Genomic DNA, 20990 nt, shown 5'->3' with positions numbered 1-20990 from the left:
TATTCTAAAGTGCTTTGTACTTTTGAGGAACAAACAAATAATGCTTCATTTGGAAGACACTTTCTGTGTCACTGCAAACTTGCATTGCTACAAACCCCTGAAGGAAACCTCTTATAGGTACCAAAAGCAAGTTGGGCCTGTGTCATTACTATGCTTGGTAAAAAGGGACTGCAGCCCAGAGATCCAGTTTAGGAGTTGTTGAACCGAGTGCTTCTACTGAAGCGAGGCGCAGAAAGACAGACCTGTCAGCTAAAGGGTGTATTTGAGAGGAACTAAAAGAACTAAAAGAAGTCCAAGGCGCAGCTTGCCCTGTAGCCATGACAGGATTAGCAGCTTCCATAGAAAAATCTTAAACTCTCAAGAATCCAGCACCTCAAAAAGTGATCATAAGCCAGTGAAGAGTCAACATTACTCCTGGGGGGAATTTTGCGCCACTGTGCGTGCACAGAATTCACGTACCCAACAGATTTCTTTGCTTCCGCGCAGAAAAATGACTGTTCTGGTGGCTTCCCCATGAGAAGTCATGCACTCCTCCCCAGCAGCCCGGGTGTGTCGTTTTGGGTACCTGGAGCAGCTGGCGGAGAGGTAAATTGCTGCTGGGAGGGGGCATTTGGGGATCTACTTGCCATTAGCTCCTACTGGAGCTGGGCTCAGCTGCTAGCCCTGGCTGGGCTGGGCTGGGAGAGGATGGGACTTACTCTTCCCTCCAAGGAGCAGCCATGTCTAGCTCAGACTAGGAACCTCCCCCAGCTACAGGAAGCTTCACCCTCTGGCTTCCTGCCCCCATCACTCCTCAGCTGTGGGGGGAGAGGTGATCATACGGGGAACTGCTCCCCCATCCACCCAACCCCCATGCATCCAGACCCTCCCATACGCAGATTCCCCTGCCAAGCCCCACCCCTTCTCTACCTGGCTCACGTGCCGAGCCCCTCTTTCCTGCCTCTGGACTCCCACCTCTGCACCCAGATCCGCCCCCCGCTGAGACCCCCGCCCTTGAACCCCACCTTGATGGGCCCCACCCCCCAAAACCTGGATCCCTCTGCTCAGCCCCTCACCAAGCTGCCACACCCAGATTACCCCACATCTAACCCTCTGACCCCACATCTGGATCCCCCCCACACACTAAACCCCCTCCAAACGTGGATGCTGCCAGGCTGAGCCTGCTGGCCTCACACCTGGATTGGGAGCCAGGGCTGAGCGTGCATGCGAGACTCTGTCCCTTTCTCTTGCTATCTTGGTGTGCATGGTGTGGAGAGGCAGGGCCCTGGGGTGTTTCTGGGGCAGGGCAGGGCAGGCCCTTGCACTGTGTCAGGATCAGGTGCAGCCTCACTGCTGAGTCTGTGTCCTGGGTGGCGGGGAAGCTGCAGGGTGATCTCCCACCTCCATGCAGCCAGTGGCCTGTGTCTTCCCCTGCCATGCTGGAGCCTTCACATTTATTTATTGAAAAATAAAATATGCAGGTTTTTCAGAATTACAACATAAAATTGGAATCAGAACTCAGGAATTTCTACTTTGGAGTAACAGTAAAAACTGTTGTGCATGAAACAACATGACGCCCATGAAAACTGTTAAAATATAGTGGTACATATTGCACGTTAGGCTGATGTGGAGGGACACTTGTTATTGACAACCCCACAGGTAAGTTATCTTACTCATTTAAAAACCATATAGACTCCCCCCCAAGTTGGCCGTTTTAACTGTTGGTACAGTCACACACTGCTAGACTTCTTTATAATAGTTGCCCAGAGAAAAATGACAAATTGGAAAGATGTATCAAAAATATTAAAAAAAAATCAATAATAAAATCAACTGACTACACAAGGTTGAACCGGGAGCAGCCAAAAAAGCCAACTTCATTCTCTGTCTCAAACTTGGAAAACTCTAACAGATTTCACAGAAATATCCAAAGTAGAAGAAGAAACTAAATTCTCCCTGCAATATTGCTTATCTTTGTCAGTGATTTTTACATTAAGGGGGGAAATGTTTGTTACCTTTGTGGTGTTTATGTGGCTGTTGGCTGAAAATACTGTTTTACAGCATTGCAGGGCCAGAATCAGGCCCCCGGTCTCTGAAACCTTATGTATCTCTTTGAGTACTGTTGTCTCTAGCCTGATGCCATGAAATCAAGGGCCAACATTTTCTATTTGGATACCTAAAGTTAAGCACCCGGGATGCAATTTTCGAAGAGTAGAGGATTTAGACATGCCTTCCATTAACAATAATGGAAAATGTGTTGAAATCCCCAAGATTGCTTTGAAAATCTCCACCTAAATTCATACTTTGGCACTTAGGTAGCTAGCCTGATTTTCAAAAGGTGCCAAGTCCACAATATCTTCTTGAAATGGGGCCCTGCTGATAGGGTAAGTACCAATGTGCCACACCTAGGATCTGCAAGTTCTTGAAACCTTTGAAAATCAGGGCACTTATTTAGATTCCTGTATAAGGCTATGGGTGCCTAACTTTAAGCACTCATGTTTGAAAATATTCGCATAGATTCCTGGTAAGATCAGATCCTTTTAACAGCTCAGAAATACATTTATCCACTTCACTAAGTAGGTCTGGACCTGCTAACAATTTGTGTCTGGGTGAGCCTTTAGAATAAGGAGCAGCCCCAAGGGAGGTTAGTAAAGGGTCTTAGCAGAGTAGACAATCCTGCACTAATGTAGGAAGATGGATTAGCTATCCTGGAGATCTTTTCCTAACCTATCATCTATAACACTGTGCACAAAATATGCAGTTTTTCTGATAGTTTTATGCTTAACTGAATTATGTGAACTGACCTTGTGCCCCAAATTATGTACAAATTCATTTAGAAATATATTCATCTTTTAAAACACATTAGTGTATGTAGTGATTAAATTAACTAAGCAGTTTATGATCAGTGTCAGTAAAGTGATAGATTCTCACATTGTTTAATTTGCAGACAAGTCGCTTTTGCTCCTCTCGTCTCTCTCTCAATTCAGTTTCCAGAGTCAATATTTTTGTCTGAAGAGCTCTCTCCTTGGATGACATTTTTTCCACCTCTTCAGACTCCTGTGATGGTAATGAAAGAATAAAAAGCTATTTAATTACATACAGACCTGCATTTGAAACCCAAAACAACAAATAATTATTTTAAACTATTTTATGCTACAGTTGATCGTCTCTTCCATATTTGCTGATTATAATCCTCCCTCTATTCCCCACCAATTATCTTGAGCACACATGGAATACATTCTTATTTAAAATGAAATAAGCTGCCTCATAGGAAAACACTGTAAGAATGATTAATGGGGGGGAAAAAGTCTGACTCATCTGTGAATCTGTCCTGAACTGAGACTTATTCAGAATCCGTCAGTATTACTAGAATATGAGAACAATCCTACAATTGTACGTGCTACTTCACTTACAGTTAATTTAATGGGAACATTATCACTTCAGATATATATTTTTCTGATTGTACTGCCATAGTTGTGATGTAAATTCCTACAATTCTTCGCCTATTTGTTTTATTGCTTGAAATCTTTTCTGTTCATGACCACACAAAACCTTGTACATTTTGAGTGTGGAAAGCCCTCTTCTGACATTAGAAAGGCTCAATAGCAAAGTCCTAGTGGGCTGCCCATTCAAAAGGGAAATGAAAAAAGCTGAAGCTTTTGATCAGAAACTCTGTCACTTCTGCACATTTAAATATTGGGTGGTTGATGCTCTTCATGTTGTTTGAAGGAAAGAATTCCTTTGTATAAAGATGAAGGACAAAATCCCGGCCCCATTGAAGTCAATGGGAGTTTTGCCATCAGCTTCAATAAGGCTAGGAAATCCAAAGTTCTTTGTATTTATTCAGGCAAAACTCCCATTGACCTATTTTTCCACATTGCCCCCTCCTATGGAATGATCTACCTTTCTTGATTTGTCTGGCTATCACACCTCCTCAAGCCCTTTGTTCTTTTCCAGAGTTTTCTTTATTTGAAAATGGGAAAAACTGCAATCAAATTCAGAAACATATTACACCAATATACCTTTTTTCTGCCTTCTTCCAAAGCAGCCTCCAACTGTCTGGCTAAAGCATCATATTCTGCTAATTTCTCTTTAAGCTGCAATTCACTGTGCTGAAGACTCTCCTCTTGGTTTGCCAGCTGATGTGCAAGTTCTTCATTTTGTACTTCCATCTTTTCTAACTGTCTTTATGCAAAACAGATACACACATGAAATTTGATTATGAGGAGAAAAATGTAAAAGTGAGTACTAGTCAGATATCACATTTACCTTTTAAGATATTCATATTTCTTCTGAATGTTACAGTTTTCCTCTTCCAAAGAATGGTTTCTCAAGAACCTGTTGTTGTCATCCATCTGTGAAAATGATGTTTCCAGTCTACTTAATGTAGATTTGCACAGGACATTATAAGCCAAATCAAGCTTGCCTTATTCAAGCTATCCTATTAAAATCAGTGCGCCTACTTCATCACCATGGCAAGCAGTATTTGGCCTATATTTGAAGCAAATAAAATACAACTATAGTAGCAGACTATATTGTAAGCTAAAGACTTGTTAAGGCATGAACTTAGGGCTGGCTTACCCCTGCAACCTAATGCATTTAGTTGGACAGGTTTAAATTTGTGCAAAATCTGGCTCATAAAGCTTTTTTTCCCTCCATTTTAAAATTATTTTGTCCTCGCAGTATATAAAAAGTGCTTGGAAGCTTGATAATGATATTTGTTTCCTTACCATTTTCCTACATGTACAATTGTAGTTATGCAAGAGCAGCTTAGGAGTGCTGTCTGATGGATTTCAATAAAGCACCAAAGCATTTATTTTGAAAAGAGCAATAAACTTTGCAAACATATATACTAGGCTTTAACTATATATATTAGATTATAGCTAGATATAATAGAAGAAAAATACCGATTATTTGAATTTAAATGTCTTGTCGACAAATTAGTGATCAGATTCTGATCTCAGGTACACAGTGAAAACCTTGAGAAACATCACTGACATTAGAGTTCCTCTGTATTTAGGCATCAATTCAGGACAGTCTTCCTCTTCAAGAAAGCACGCAAGCATTAGATTAACTTTAAGTATATACTTATTCTCAATGAAATTAATGGAACTTACTTAAAATTAAACACGTGATTAAGTGCTTTCCTGAATTGAGGCCTTGGACAGGTTTAAGTGAGAGCAGAATCTGGTCCTATAGCTATAAAGATGACCTTTCCAAGAAATTTAACATAAAATCCAGAGCTTGTATTTTTATACGGATCATAAAAATAGCACATGGGACCTCTTTCTGTTTCTAGTGACGTCACTGGAAGTTTTGCCACTGACTACCCGTCAATAAGTTTTAGAAGACTCTTTCTGGTTTTCCCCATTAATTCAAACACTTCCCAGAGCTCTGCTGTCACAGATTATTCTAGTCCACAAAAAAGATATATGATCTGTCACATAAACTTAAGTTTAAAATAAAAAACTGTAAGTTGTTTTTCTCTCAGTGTTCAGAATCAAAATCTTTGAAAAATGAAATGTATATAAAAACAGGAGGAAAAACACATTCAGGCCCTTAAGAGGTACTCCAAACAGTGATTAAAAAACTCTAAAAATTACTTGAAATCATCTTTTTTAGAAGTCTGAAGTGTCCTTTTTAGTATATTTATATGTAAAATACAATGTAACTTGTAAAATAGAAAGGATATAATTTACTGCTTTGAAGTTTCTGATTGGTAGCCATTTCCCTGAACAAGTATTGCCCAGCTTATAAATTAGGCATTACAATATCATTTTTTAAAAAAAATGCAATATTTCCATTACATGAAAAAAATCCAGAGATTGAAATTACTCTATTAGATATAACTGTGTCCTTTAGAACTGTATAGTACATTAACAAGGAAAACTTTCTGGGATTCAGCTGGGGATTCACATTTAACATATCTAATTATTCAAAAGGGAAGAGGTCTTTCTTATTAGAAAGCTCTAAAATCTAAACGCAAAAATAAATAAGAATTTTCAGTTAGGTACTGAAGCTGCAATTTCATCTCTCTAAACGTACAAAAAAATGCAGGCAGAACATATCACAAAGAGCATCACAATCGCTGCAGAAGGAACTTTTGTTCTATTAAGCAAGTATGTGGATGAGAGAACCCTGACATGGGTTCCCTCAGATTGCAAAACTACTCCCAAGACTTTCTTCCACACAGTTTAGATACTTTACTATTAAATGGTTATGCTCTAAGCACCTGAACCTGTAGCTCCCTAATGGTTTTGGATTTGTCTGCATAACTCCTTTTGTAGGACAACAGATTTTCCTGATACTCCTGCAGCCTCTCTTCAGCTACTTTCAGTAAGTCACGAACATGTTCTAACTCCTTCAATTGAGCCTGTATCTGGCTCCTCACCTGCACGGTAGCATTAAGGGAAAACAGGTAGGTACAAAACCATAAATTAATTGTTAAAAAATTTCAAAAGCTTTCCATATGGTAACATACATAATACATCTAAAATTCTACACACATTTTTGCATAATGTTATTCCTCCAATAATAATGAAAAATAGAATGAACGTTATGGCACAAACTCATCCCCCCAGCCCTATATTTTAGTTAGGGCTCAGTGAAACTAGAAATGTAATGAAATGTTTATGAAAAGTAATGTGAACATTTTCAACAAGTTATTGTATGTGTACTGCACTCCTAAAATGCTGATTTATTGGGACATTGTGTAACAGAATATTTTTCACAGTGAGGCATGTGAAAGCTCTAAAAGCTTTTTAGATGAGACATTCTGAACATGAGGATTATAGTGTAATTTTGGAAGGCAGTGGCAAGTGCCCTCTTCAGCTCCAATAGCTACATACGACACTTTTCAAACCTCGTTTAGTTATGAGATGGGCAAATACCATATCCCCATTTTACAGATGAAGGTTGGAACAGTATGTGACTTGCTGAAAGTCACACAGTGGGTTCGTTTCAGAACCAGAATAAAAACCTAGGACTTCTCACTGTGAGGCTCAGGCCTTATCTTTAAAACCATGGTGCCCTATAGGCGAACCAACACCTGTCTGTGTCTCAGTTAAAAAAAAAAAAAAAGGCAACAATATTTACCATAAGGGAAATCCACAAACATATAGCAATTAAGTTATATGCAGTCACAGTTAATCAGGTAAAGGATTATCCCAATTTTACTAATTCAGAAACTGAAGCACATGCTTCATGCTCTACCAAGCATGGCTAACAATGAACCAGGGAAGAGTCACGGGGAGCCAGGAAGCAGATTGAAGAAGCATTGCCTCTGTTTAGATACCAACAGAGATCTATGTAGAAATATAGGACTGGAAAGGACCTTGAGAGGTCATCTAGTCCAGTCCCCTGCACAACCATAGTATTTGCATAGTTGGGAATGTTGCTCCCCACAAAAAGAAGAATTTGTAGGATGCTTAGCAAAGCAAACCGTACAGTAATTTCCTTCTTCCCTGTCCAGCTTCCACAGCTTTTCTTGAGGGTGGGGGTAAACTAGGCCACTGATTGGTATTTAAAAAGCAAACAAACAAATCAGTCAATCTGAACATTCTATGGTGGGTTCATAAATTGGTATAGTGTGAACCACACCTTAATTGAGAGCATCTTATGGACCACCTCCTGGGAATGACTGCCACTCCTGCTCTGCAATTCTCACTCTGTGGTGATTACAGCAATTGCTTACAGGGAAAAGTAATGTTAGTGAAGTATTTAATGTATTTTTGGCATTGTTTTATGCAATTTAGTACCTGGAAAACAAGAAAGCCACCACCTTACAACCACCAGCAAGTGGTTCCCAGGCCAGTCTGAGGTTCACTGTTCAACAAAATACCATGAAACCATGTTATACTGTTTGTTAAAGTGGACTACTTACCTCACTTATCTCTAAATCTTTGGCTTCTGTTATTATTTTGTTTTCATTTAACACTTTTTTGTATCGGGCTTTCAGTTCTTCTGCTTCTGTTTGTAATTTTTGTACCTAGGATACAATATATTTTACATATATTTGCAAATGCTACTCCATCATTCCTTAAAGCTGGAAGCATTTATGTCAAGCAACAGCCTTTCATTTCCCCAGATGGTACTTTGTCATTGCCTATACTTACTTATTCATTTTCTCTATCCTCATAATTGCCTTCACAACTGAGTAGGCTGCAGAAACATTGAATACCACCCAAGCTCCTGAGCAACTGGAGACTGCTCCCTCTTCCAAGCCATGTATTGTACTCGTACAGATACACAAAGCCTATTTTGACTTTGTTGCCCCCATACTTATATCTTTGCAGCAGCATAAACTGTGACTTGGCACTATTTGACTGTTATCTGACTCATTTACTCGAACCCCCTTACATCACTCCCCAATTGCAACAACTGCAGTTTTCCTTCCTTGCCGTGCGACACCCAGTCAACCTGATGAAGTCAGCCAAATGTGTAAACAGCAAATGTAGTCTTCTGAGACTCAAACAAGACCAAATTACTTTTCAGATGAGGTTCCTATGTATTAATTCAAGCATTGTAGTTATTTTCAGAGGCAAACTTTTCTGTCCTGCAATTAAAACTCATCTAACAAAGCTCAAATAGCATTAACATATTCATGTTAAGACACTTAGGCTAGGTCTACAGTGGGGGCGGGAGGATCAACCTAAGATACGCAACTTCAGCTACGTGAATAGTGTAGCTGAAGTCGGCGTATGTTAGGTCGATTTACCTGGCCGTGAGGATGGCGGCGAGTCGACCGCTGCCGCTCCCCCATCGACTCCGCTTCCACCTCTCGCTGCAGTGGAGTTCCGGAGTTGATGGCAGAGAGATCGGGGATCAATTTTATCGTGTCTACATTAGATGCGATAAAATTGATCCCCGATAGATCACTACCCGCCAATCCGGTGGGTAGTGTAGACATACCCACAGACTTTAATCAAAAGTCTCTGTGCTTATCATGAAAAAATCCCCACAATCTTGGAAACAATTCACTTGAATTTACACAGGCACTTGAGGCTCACTGCACTTTAAAGTTACTTTATTTCATACAGTAAATAAAAGGCAACAAGTGGTTAATTAATATGATTTGCGAGCACCTATATCTTCCATTTCAAAGGCTTTGTTACAGCCAAAGGCCATATGCAAAAAGTTATAAAGACATAAATATGAATATATCTAGCCATTTCAAGAGATCATACTTCCATGTCTCCAAATTTCAAAAATTCTCATCACTTTAAGATACATGGGGTCAAATTCATCCTTGGTGCAATGAATGTTGCCAGTTATTTATTAAGGGCCTGATGCAACTCCCATTGGAGTCACTGGACAGGCTCCTATTGACTTCAGTGGGAGTTGGACTGATTCTAAAGGGCCAAAGCCAACATTTTCAAAATTGTGTGCATAAATTTAGGCTCCTAAACACATTTTTTGGCACCTAAATGTCTGGTGTGGCTTTCTAAGGTGAAGAGGACCCAGAAGCTCCTGCTGAAGTCAATGGACCACCACCTTTAAAACGACCAAATTGTACCCCCTTTTTGTTAGATAGCAGTAACTGAATTTTTATTTCTCATGGGGATAAAAATATTCAACATTTATTTACCATAATTTAGATTTGGTGCGATGAGATCTTATTGCAGACTGGAAAATTCTGTCTGTGAAAAAAGTGCTGTACTGTTTAAAATGTGTAATTGATTTAACAGAGAGAAATACTACTTCAGTTGAAAAGAGCTTTTACACTGCAGAATACTTAAAGGTAAACCCATTCTTCTTACATGTGTTTCACAGGTTTTCCATGCCTCCAACTTCTGTTACTTATCAAAAATATATGTGCTTTAACAAGGAATTTCCCCCTTTGTATTCCAATCTCTCCTCTATCTCATCTTTGTAGTGAAATCGAAATTACATCAATCATTTCCACTGTAACAAATTCCTATGATAAAGAGCAAAATTATGGCTTCACTGCAACAGCAAGTAAGTGGAGAAGCTGGGCTGAGAGGGAGAAAGTTCTTTTTTTGAAACAAACGTAATCAAGAGACGCAGTGAGGAAACTAAGTTCCTGGCATCAGGAAATGATATTTGTATTGTTTTCTTTTTTCAAATTTGCTGCAGTGTGACAGACCCCGCTTCACAGCAAATATTTTGAAAGGACAACTCTGAATATAAAACGCCAAATTAACTGGTAATATAATGGCTCATTATCCACCATGGAGAACGAGCTGCAGCTGTTGTGTGGGTGCAGTTGATTGTCCAATCCCCTCCCTCTCAAAACAGTGGGTGTCAGCTAATGGCAGCCTATTTCTGAAGGTAGCCTAGCCATTAGTTTGGACCCTAATAACTACTTAAGGCTGGATGTGAGGAACTACCTCTTGTCTCTTACAGCAGGCTAAAAGTTTTATTGTAGCTCTTTGCTCCATAGGCTAGGCCCATTGGCAGGATTTAGAGTTTGTAATAAAACTGTTGCCTGGTCAGTAATTTCAAAATACGATGAGTCAGGGATGTCAATCAAGTGTGTCCTTACACTATCACTGAATTCTATACAACATCTGATTCATCATGCTAAAATTTCCTCTCTGTAAACAAAGGCACATACTACAAAGGAATTGCTAAGGAACTTAAAACAGATTTGCTTATCACAACATGTGGTGTACCTCTTCCAGTACACTAAATGCCCCAGTAACAATTGTGTGGGTGAAACCAGACGATCACTACAATCTCAAATGAACTCACACAGGAAAATGATAAAAGACAAAAACATCATATCACCTGTGAGTGAACACAATATCTGACCTATCAGTCCTCATCCTCAAAGGAAACCTGCACAACACCACTTTCAAAAGGAGAGCCTAGGAACTTAAATTCATAACTTTGCTAGACACTATAGCCTTGTCTTCACTACAAAGTTTTGTCGGCAAAAGCTGCGTTTTGTCAGCAAAAGCTGCATTTTGCCGACAAAACAGGGGAGGTGTACACACTATAGAGCTACTTTTGGCAGCAAAACACTGCTGTTTTGCCAACAAAATAAAACCACCTCGACGAGAGGCATAAAGCTTTTTGCGGCAAAGTTAAAGCGACAAAGCGTCAGGTCAGTGTAAGCTGACTGTTTTGTCAACATAGCTGGCTTCCACCAGTATCCTACAATGCGTGCAGTGACCACTCTGCTCACTGTTTTGATCTCTCCTGCCCCTTTCAAAGCTCCAGGACAGCTGAACATGCTGCTCTGCTCTGCTCTGGGAACAAAGAGCAAATCATTAACTTGGAATGCTCCTGTTCTGTCCTGCACTAGAAATGCAGCAGCACGCAGACTGCTGCTGCAGGGAATGGAGTGGTGGGTGGGTGGGGACTGCTGTGCTGCTTTGACATTCCTTAACATGGAGAGCTCAGAGCCGCTCAGGATGCCACCCCCGGCAGCTGAGGAGGCTGTGGGAGAACTTGGAGGGAATCACAGAACCATAGGCAGGCAGGCAGGCAGAGCGGGCTGCTTTTGGAGAGACTGCTGTGCCGAGCAGGGCCAGGGGCAGACATGGAGGAGCATGTCCCCCTCCGCTGCCGCAGGATAGGTCGGTTGGCCTGCTGTCTCCTCTGCCCTGGACACACCACTCTCCTGTCTCTCCCCCCACCACTTCAGTTGAAAAGCATCTGATAATCTGCTAGGATGCCCATGGAAAGATGGGATTGAGAAACCTGCATCATGAGACACTGTACCTGCCCCATGAGGCATTGCAAACCCTTTCAAAAGCATCCTGCGGCCAGTTGCACATTGGGATAGCTACCACAGTGGCCTCCTCTCTGTATCGATGCAACTACTGCTAGTGTGGATGCACTCTGTCAACACAAGGAGCATAGTGTGGACATGCAACAGTGGTTTTAATTAAAGCAGCTTATCTCAGGGGGGAGGGATAGCTCAGTGCTTGAGCATTAGCCTGCTAAACCCAGGGCTATGAGTTCAATCCTTGAGGGAGCCACTTAGGGATCTGGGGCAAAATCAGTACTTGGTCCTGCTAGTGAAGGCAGTGGGCTGGACTCAATGACTTTTCAGGGTCCCTTCCAGTTCTGAGATAGGTATATCTCCATTTTTTTTATTATTATTTTATAACTTTTGCTGACAAAACTTTGTAGTGTAGACAAGGCCTAAGAATCATGATCTTACTAAAGACAACAATCTGTAACCCACTAACCCCCCCCCACTTTTTGTACTATGACTACAGGGATGCTAATAAGGCACTTCACCTTCAATGGTCCCTTAGAATATGTGCTAACTACTTATGCTAAACTGTTCAACCTCATATTTAGCTGTGACACTCTGAGGGCATGGCTACACTTGCAGATGTAGAGCACTGTGAGTTAAACCTGCCTTCGGAGAGCGCAGTAGGGAAAGCGCTGCAGTCTGTCCACACTGACAACTGCTTGCGCACTGGCGTGGCCTCATTTGCGGCACTTGCAGCGGCATTGGGAGCGGTGCATTATGGACAGCTATCCTGGTATGCAAGTGACTGCAACGTGCTTTTCAAATGGGGGGGGGGGGTGAGGGGAGATGGTGTGGTGCGTGACAGGGAGTGTGTTGTATGTATGTGGGGGGAGAGAGAGTGTGGGTTTTTGGGGGGCTAAGAGCATGTTAGCAGGCTGTCTTGGAAGTTCAGACAGCAGCAGACTCCCCCCCCTCACGCACAGCATTCCACACTAATCTGTCTCAGAGCAGATAAGCAGAAGTCTGTCAGAAACGGAGCTTTCAAACAGCATATACGCATTCCTACGGTGAGTTCAAAACAATGACAAGAGTGGCCACTTGACTTAAGGGGATTATGGGATGTTTCTGGAGGGTGATCAGAGCGCAGTAATGCAACACCTCATCCACACTGGCACCCGGTGCTCCTTTATTGCGCTGTAACTCGCAAGTGTAGCCAAGCCCTCAATACCTTTCCCAGACCTGAGGAAGACCTCTATGTAGCTCAAAAACTTGTCTCTTTCACCAACCGAAGATATTACCTCATCCGCCTTGTCTCTCAAATAAGAGCTTCATCATTATCTCAAAACTGCATATAGACATAAAACTGATACTTAAGCCTTCCAGGTCCATTAGTCACCTGAGTTTTATACTGTTCAGCAAGGTTTTCCTGCTGCTTTACTTTTTCTTGCAGGTTTAAAAGTTCAGCTTCAGCCGAAACAGTGTTGTCTTCCAAAGCAGCAAGTAAAGCCTAGATTAAAATACACAGAAAATAAATATTTTATTCTTGTTATAGGCAATACACTTTTTTTCTGATAGTGGAGAATTAAGAAATCAAAGCACCATCAGCACTATTATATGACTAGCAATTAAACTACTGGCATTTAACTGTACAGGATTACATTTTATTATTTTGCATGGTAAGTAACTGTGACAAACTAATTTAAATCTGTCAACTTCCATTCATATTTGATCCAGAGTAGAAATACTATACAAAAGATGTAAATCCTGTCATTTTAAAGACAGACTGAGTGTGAGATAATCTAACTCTAGGGCAAACCAAGATTCAATCAGCTTGATTCTCTGGCTGGCTAAGATGCAGGCAAAATAAAAGAGGCATTTGACAGTTTTGGTTTTAAAAAAGAAAATTTTGGAATTATTTTCCAAGTTGGAAGGGCTGTTGGATGTTAAAGACTATAGGGGATAATAGTCACTATACAGAGAACAGAGACTATTACACTTTCCCCAGATAGTGGAATATATTGATCAAACAATATATTGTTGAATTGCCTATGTAACCTTGACTGGCATGTCTGATATGATGATGAATTCTGGAACATCTTTATAGTCTGTGACCACTTTCAACATTAAAGTACAGGGATCTGAAAGGATAGCAGTGAGGTACTTGAAACCAGAGAATGTGATTCTCAGTATATGTCTGAACTTCAAGCTAGGAATGTAATTCCCAACTTGAGGAGAAATACTCGCACTAGTTCTGATCAAGCTACCATGTTAAAAACAGAATGTAGCTGTGGCAGCACAAACAGTGGGACGGGCTAGCAGCCCTGAATATATGCCTGGGGTCTTGGATGGGAACGTACTTGTGGCAGCTAGGCCCTCCGCTGCTCATTGCTACACTCTAGTTTTATCATGGTCGCTTGATCAGAACTTGCATGAGTATTTCTTCTTGAGCTGGGAATTACACACCCAAGCTGCAATTCCAAGTGTAGGCATACTGTGAAAGGCTAGAAGGACAAAAGGAAAAAGTACTTTCTAGACATGTTTAGGTTTTTTTAAACTTTTATTATAACTAAACGTAGACCAGATATTATGTATACTATTTATTTTATTCGGAGCTGACCTCTCTCCACTCTTAATAAATCTTGTTTTTAATTGGATCTCTCAAGATTTACTGTTTGGGAATTTCACACAGAAAGTCAGATGCCATTTGAACTATGTTTGCAGCAATAAAATTACTTGAATGGTAAAGAAGCTTTCTTATTACAAACTGTATTATTTGCAGTATTTGTAGATCAGATGACATATGAACTAGGCATCTTTTGATGTAATTAACAATTAAATAATAATTGTGACTATAATCTTTGGAGGAGTGGGATGAAAGGTGGCCACCCACAAGCCCCAGTGATTGGTTTTTCAGTGTGTAAAGCTTTGGTTTGCAGGAGAAGGCCACAATGGAGATATCCAGGATCAAGAATATGAACCACAGAAAAAGAGTAGTAGGATAGGTAGGAGCAAAACCAGCAAAGGGAAGTCCTAGAGACTTTATCCAATTGTGCCAAGCAAGTTTGAAACCTCCCTAACTTAATTCGAAACTAGCTATTAAAAGTGAATTCAGTTCCCATGTTTGGAACATTAGTAAAATTTTGTTTCAAGTTAAAAGGGTAACTGTTAGTTAAGTAATCATATAGATAATGATAATGAAAAGGACAGAAGGTAGTGTGGTTAAGGTATAGGACTGGGAGATCAAAGACCTATTCCTAGCTCTGCCACAGATTTCCTGTGTTAACCTATCAATGTCTCATTTTCACCAACTTCAAAATGGGGATGATAATACCTACTTCACAGGGGTCTTGTGATGTTTAGTTCATTAATACCTATAAAGCTCTTTGGGGTCCTTGGATGGAAGGTGCTGTATAAGTGCAGAGTTTATTAAAGGAGGCCTCGAGAGATTAAAAATGTATAGTAATAACAAAATTTGAATTAAATCTAGGTACTCTTTATTTTAAAATACATCAGGTAACCATGGTTATTCTCATACTGAACAATGAAATGATATAACAATCTACCTTTAATTTTGCATTTTCAAGACGAATATTTGCACTTTCTGAATTGATAGAATTAAGCTTTCCATGGATTTCTTCATTTGAATTTCTTCCACGATCTTGTATTTTTTTCATGTCCTCCAAAAGGTTTGTGATCTGTCTTTATTAAATAAATCAAGAACTTTTGCAGCAACTAGCATGTTGTACTTTTTAAAATTTAATTTGCATATTATGTTCCTCTAGCAGCTATTGAAAAGTTTGTGGGGTTTTTTTGTTTTTATTAAAGTAACTCCATATATTTACACACTCCAAATGAGCAACAACTGGAGAAGTTGGAAGTTCTTCAGCTTTTCCAATAAATGATGTAATAAGATTAAAGGATGTGAAATGGGGTTAGAACAATTGTAAATAAGCTGATTAGATGGAATGCACAGGCACTCTTCCAACGCAAATATCAGATTATATATATTTACAGTCTTAGACATTATGATGCAGAATTTAAAAAGGGACTGCCAAATAAAAAGCTATCTTAAAACATTTTCTTACGTAGGTTAGGAATACCACCTTCAACTATTAAAAGTAAACCAATTCTACTTTACTTTTCACCATTTATACCAATTTACTTTTTGTACTACAGTCAAATTAGATAATGAAAATTGTCTAATCAGATTCACTTCTGTTCACAGACAGTTTAGCTTTCTGGTGCTCATTCACTGGCATAGTGCCATAGTTTTTGCTGCAATGTTTAATTCTAAGTAAAGAAACTTTCTCTTTGAAATTAAAAAAAAATAAGAACGCTTTCCATGAAAATTTGGTTTTCTGAAACTCAAAAAACCAAAACCCGTAAACTTAATTTTGCCCTTATAAACATGTGAACATTCTTCTTTAAACAGCTATTTGACAAAACAAACATTCTGCATGAAACCCATCAAAAAAGTATAGGCAGCAGCCATTAGTCTTATTTTATGTATTTATGACAAACCTATTGGAAATACGAACTGTAGTTCAAACCATAAAAATGTGTAAGGATACTTCTTACCATAAGCCAAGGAAAAAGGCATTTTTAGTTATTCAACCTTTTTCTATTATATATTTTAAGATTTTAGGGAGTTCTGTTTTGTCTGTGATTACAAATCCTATCCCCCATCTCCATGTATGGAAGGCCCATTCTGTAGTGGAACTAACTGGTCCAATTCACTGCAGCAAAATTGTGAATAGAAAGCCAGGAGTCTATGCAGGGAGGTTCTTCTGTGCTGCTGTGGAGGCCAGGTTTGACAGTGGGGCTGGAGAGGAGAATCCTTGTTGTATCAGTTACTACTGAGATCCTTCAGCTATTTTCCCCCTATGGGGTGTAACCCAAGTACAGGTTACAGCAGCTCATAGCCTGTAATTTCAGCCACTGCTGGCAGGTGAGAGGATTCCCTGTGTCAAGCACAGTAAGCCCCTGTAGTCAGGAATGATGTAGGAGTTACTCTTTAGTTATAATGGATGTTGTGTGATCCAGTGGAGAGAAGGCGATAATGCTAAAATATGTTCCATAGTTGAAACATCTAATTCTGAGCACCATTTTCCAAGTTCTAAATTCTACCTGGAATTTTAAATAGTAAACACATGTACATGAAATTAATATTATTTCTTATTGATTTGCAAAAAGCTTCAACAGTTTAACTTACTTCTTCAGAGTTTCAAATTGAACCTCTAACCGAGTCTTTTCTTCTACAGCCTTCTCATGATGATTTTTCCAGACACTGGAAGCTGAAAGTACTTCAGACAATTTGACTTCCTGGAGAATATACAAAATACAGATCATGTAACATAAGAACTGCTTTTTAATTTTGCACAGTTCTTAAACACAAAAGATATTTTAACTTAAACAGCCTTAAATCACACCTCAGTAGTATAAAATAACGTAAACTTAAGCTTGCAATCTCAAGGAGAGAAATTAAAATAATTTAAATATATTAAATAAGCTTGAACTACAGAATTATGAGTCCCTAGAACTGAATCACAATTAAGCATTCATGTGTTTTCAAGCTGCAGACTACAGCAAGACTTCAAAATTTGAGGTAAAATGATTTCTTAAAATAAATATATTCAACTGTACTAATCTGAGACATAAGAATGACATTTTAAAAAAAGAGATCAAAATAAATGCCAGAATAAAATTGAGACATAATAGCAAAATGTTGTGAAAAAGAAACAATAGCTAACTAAGAGAGTTTCAAACACAAAAGAAGAAAGATTGGATTTTGTGGTTTATTTAATGGCAGTTAAGTTGAGCTTTTCAAAGCGATGAAGAGTTAGCCACACGTTTCATTAAAATTAACTGCTTTGAAAACCTTCACCTTAAACCTCACAATAGGAAAATAAAGAGAAAGCACTATGACAACACAAAAAAACTGAAACTGAAGTTAGACAAATGGCAATTAAATTAAATTAATTTAATTAATTAATTAAAATGTCCAGTACAACTGATTGTCATCATGAGAAAACAAAGTTGCATCGTATGGTCTGAAGGTAAATTAAGCCCACAAAGAAGAAACAAAGCAAATTTAATTAGATCCTGATACAATACATTTGCGTAGTCGTTCTATGTCTACAATGGTATAACATGCTATGAAATGTTATGATGAAAGTATATTCTCACCTGTTGGGAAGTGCAATGAAAGGAGACCAAGTTTTAAATGTACTCTAATGGGCCAACTGATTCCATTCAGAATTGTAAGCCACCAACTCCAGAAAGATCACTCAAAAAAGTTCTGATTCTCCTAGCCTTCTGAAATTTCTTAACATTGGTGAAAAAAAATGTTGAGGCAGCAAGAGGCCCTCAACAAGGTCTGAGCGACAGCTGAATGAGAGGGTTCTAACTTCATTTTCAAAGCTCTATAAAATTCAGAGCATACAGCTTACAAAGAGAAATTTGAGCATCTACAAGACATGCTGCCTGCTAGATCCATTTTAAAAAAAGACAATGGCTGAGTACTAAGACATCAAGATCCCCATCCTGCAATCTGATCTGTGTGAGTGGATACTTGTGCCCATTAACTTCAATGTCTATCCACACAGCTCAAACTGCAGGATCGGAGCCCACCTATGAATGTAAGGGAACAAGCTTCTCAATGATATTTAGGGATTAATGTGCATGACTCCTAGTAGCATTAACTGGCATATACCATACTGAAAGGAGACCAGACCCCCTAGAGCAAAATTACAAAGTGTACAACCACATGGTCCAGTCATTCACTAAACTGACTTTTTAATCTTGTAAACAAAATAAAGACTAGATGATCATGATGGTCCCTTCTGATCTTAAAGTTCATGCATCTTATCTAGCAATTGCTTTTGGATCACTGATTTTAAATTACCCTTCTCTAAAGTGGAACAAATTAAAATGTACCAATCCAGAGTACAGTATGCTCAGTTGGTCATTACTGTTCTCCAACGATGAGGCAATCTTAATGTTTGATTGCACTTATTATTTTAAACAATACTTGATTATTTTAAAAAACATTTGATTATACCAACACAACCACTTACCCTCTTTCTAATTTTGGAAGTTAGTTTTTCAACAGATGCTTCAAAACATTCAGCTCTTTGTTTCTGGGCTCTGGTTGCTTTTTTCAGAGCTTTCTTCTTTTGCTCATTTGTTTCCTTTACAGCTAAAATTTGGTGCTTGTGTTTTCCAATTTGAAGCTTCCACTCAGTTATTTTCTTTTCCAGAGTCTGCAGAATAATTAAGCAAAATGAATATGTTCTGAACATTATGGGGCAGATTTTGAGTCACAGTAACATAACCATGCAGGGGAGAAAGACTTCCACCTGACCTGCATTAGGCTTCCTGCATCCCAAATACATGCACAAGGGTGAGAGCAGAAGCTGTGCACCCAGTATTTCCACCCACTGAGGAGTGAGAAATGGGGATGGAGGGATAGATGGCGAGGAGGGTGCATAAGTCAGAGGGTAGGGAAGAAGCCAAATGGTGGGGAAAAGCCATGGGGATGGAGGCACAGCAGAATGGGAAGAGGATAGGAATCAGTGAGTAGGTTGTGGGGGGGCAGCAGCAGATGGGGACAAGGGCAGACTGGGGTCACAGGGGCAGCAGAGTCTACAACTACTAGAAAATACTCCCCTCCAGAACCTGGAATAGAACTCAAGAGTCCTAAATCGCTACATTCTTCTGTTGTCAGCAAATAGATCTGAAGACCACTGAAAAAGTGTGTTTTTCCATCCTCCTCTAGTGGCTGGCCCACACAGAATATAACCACCTACTACTGCTATCAGTTACTACATTAGCTCAAGTGGTACCGGTATGTGCTGTGGATGTAAGGGTCTAAAATCTGCTGATAACCCAACCAGGCGATCAATATGACTCCACATGACAGAAACTCTGTTTTTCCAGGTTGTTTTTGAAAAAATTAGGAAATTACATTTAACCAAACACATTAAAAGGACATTAAGGCTGCATAGTCACACACTCAAAAGTTAGGAAACGCCAACACTGCCTTATGTGTATGCATTATAGTACAGTCTTTAATTATATGATCGCATGCTATTTTTTCCACAGGACCCCTGCCTCATTCAGCATTCAGTGGTCTGGATGCACCTGCTCTGGGGATGAATCAGGGCTGTGTAGCGAATAAGACAATTACACCTCTACCTCGATATAACGTGACCCGATATAACACGAATTCGGATAGAAGGTGGTAAAGCAGCGCTCCGGGGGGGCGGGGCTGAGCGCTCTGGCGGATCAAAGCAAGTTCAATATAACGCGGTTTCACCTATAACGCGGTAAGATTTTTTGGCTCCTGAGGACAGCGTTATATCGGGGTAGAGGTGTATCTACGGCACCCCTGCATCATTTGTTGCGGAAGTTAGAAGTACACAGTGAATGAGGCAGAAGATTGCAAGAAGAGAAAGGATGGTCTCAACGTTGAGTCAGATGAATGTTGCCCTGGAGAACTGGATTCTCTTCCTGCCTTGGCTTCAGAGTTCCTATGCAAGGCTGGGCAAGTTACTTGAACTAGATTTTTCATGGGTGTTACTATCATGATATTTATGTTTGTTCCCCTATATAGCATTTTTTATTTAAATAAGGATGCTAAAGGCAAACCACATCAAAGACGTTAAAACGAGGTACAGTGACATTTGGTGAAGAAAGCAATCAGATGTATCCTTAAAGACTGCTTTAAAGAGGGCCCAAACACAGAGGGTCTTTAGGATGGTCATCGATGGCATCAACAAGCTACCAGCATGCAACTGTTTCTTGATGGACAGTCTTAAATCCACATTGATATCATCAACAATTTTTCCACCGTGCAATAAAGTAGTAAACATTTCAGCTACATATACCAGTCTATATAAAATACTTTCAGGTCATCTTAAAATAGTTTAAAGGCAGACATGACTAAATGTAACATAAATTAAAAACAGGTATAGTGCCTTCTCATTCAAGTCTGGGCCGTGAACCTTCCTAAGGTGTGTTCCAGACACATACATAGCTAGAATGACATGAAATTTACTTGGTAGTCAAAAGGGGAAAAAAGGAACAATGCTACTTCTTGATGTAAGTGTGAAATGAAGCAGTTTATATTTGACTTTGATATTTATAACTGACTTGGGAGATAATATCTTCAATGAATGAAGCAAATTTAGGAGAATATAGAAGATTTTTATTTGTCAGTCTGTTGCTTATACACTGGTAAAAGATATTACCTCACCTACCTTGTAGCTTATATTAACAGTTAAAGAAATACATAGGGAATACAATTGTCATTCTTTTATATCACCGCAAGATGTCACTATCA

The 20990-nt window shown here is 39.5% G+C and overlaps 1 protein-coding gene across 7 annotated transcripts in view; it reads right to left on the bottom strand.

Annotated features, from left to right (window-relative positions):
• Window positions 1-20990, bottom strand: part of ODF2L (outer dense fiber of sperm tails 2 like) — a 45657-nt gene that overhangs the window by 5931 nt on the left and 18736 nt on the right. For 5 of the 7 annotated variants that reach the window (XM_034779785.1, XM_034779784.1, XM_034779786.1 and 2 more), the window contains 9 exons: window positions 18724-18909; window positions 16860-16969; window positions 15211-15346; window positions 13044-13154; window positions 7859-7963; window positions 6209-6367; window positions 4246-4331; window positions 3999-4161; window positions 2908-3033 (listed from right to left, as the gene is read on the bottom strand). In XM_034779785.1, the coding sequence (XP_034635676.1) occupies window positions 2908-3033; window positions 3999-4161; window positions 4246-4331; window positions 6209-6367; window positions 7859-7963; window positions 13044-13154; window positions 15211-15346; window positions 16860-16969; window positions 18724-18909 (1182 nt within the window). Of the gene's footprint in view, window positions 1-2907; window positions 3034-3998; window positions 4162-4245; window positions 4332-6208; window positions 6368-7858; window positions 7964-13043; window positions 13155-15210; window positions 15347-16859; window positions 16970-18723; window positions 18910-20990 lie in introns of those variants that run through there. The other 2 variants (XM_034779788.1, XM_034779791.1) reach the window with 2 other exon arrangements.

The sequence above is a fragment of the Trachemys scripta genome, chromosome 8 (assembly GCF_013100865.1).
Source record: "Trachemys scripta elegans isolate TJP31775 chromosome 8, CAS_Tse_1.0, whole genome shotgun sequence".
Taxonomy (NCBI): Eukaryota; Metazoa; Chordata; order Testudines; family Emydidae; genus Trachemys; species Trachemys scripta.
The sequence above is the reverse complement of the archived record's forward strand: the minus strand, read 5'-3'. Positions and strand labels throughout refer to the sequence as shown.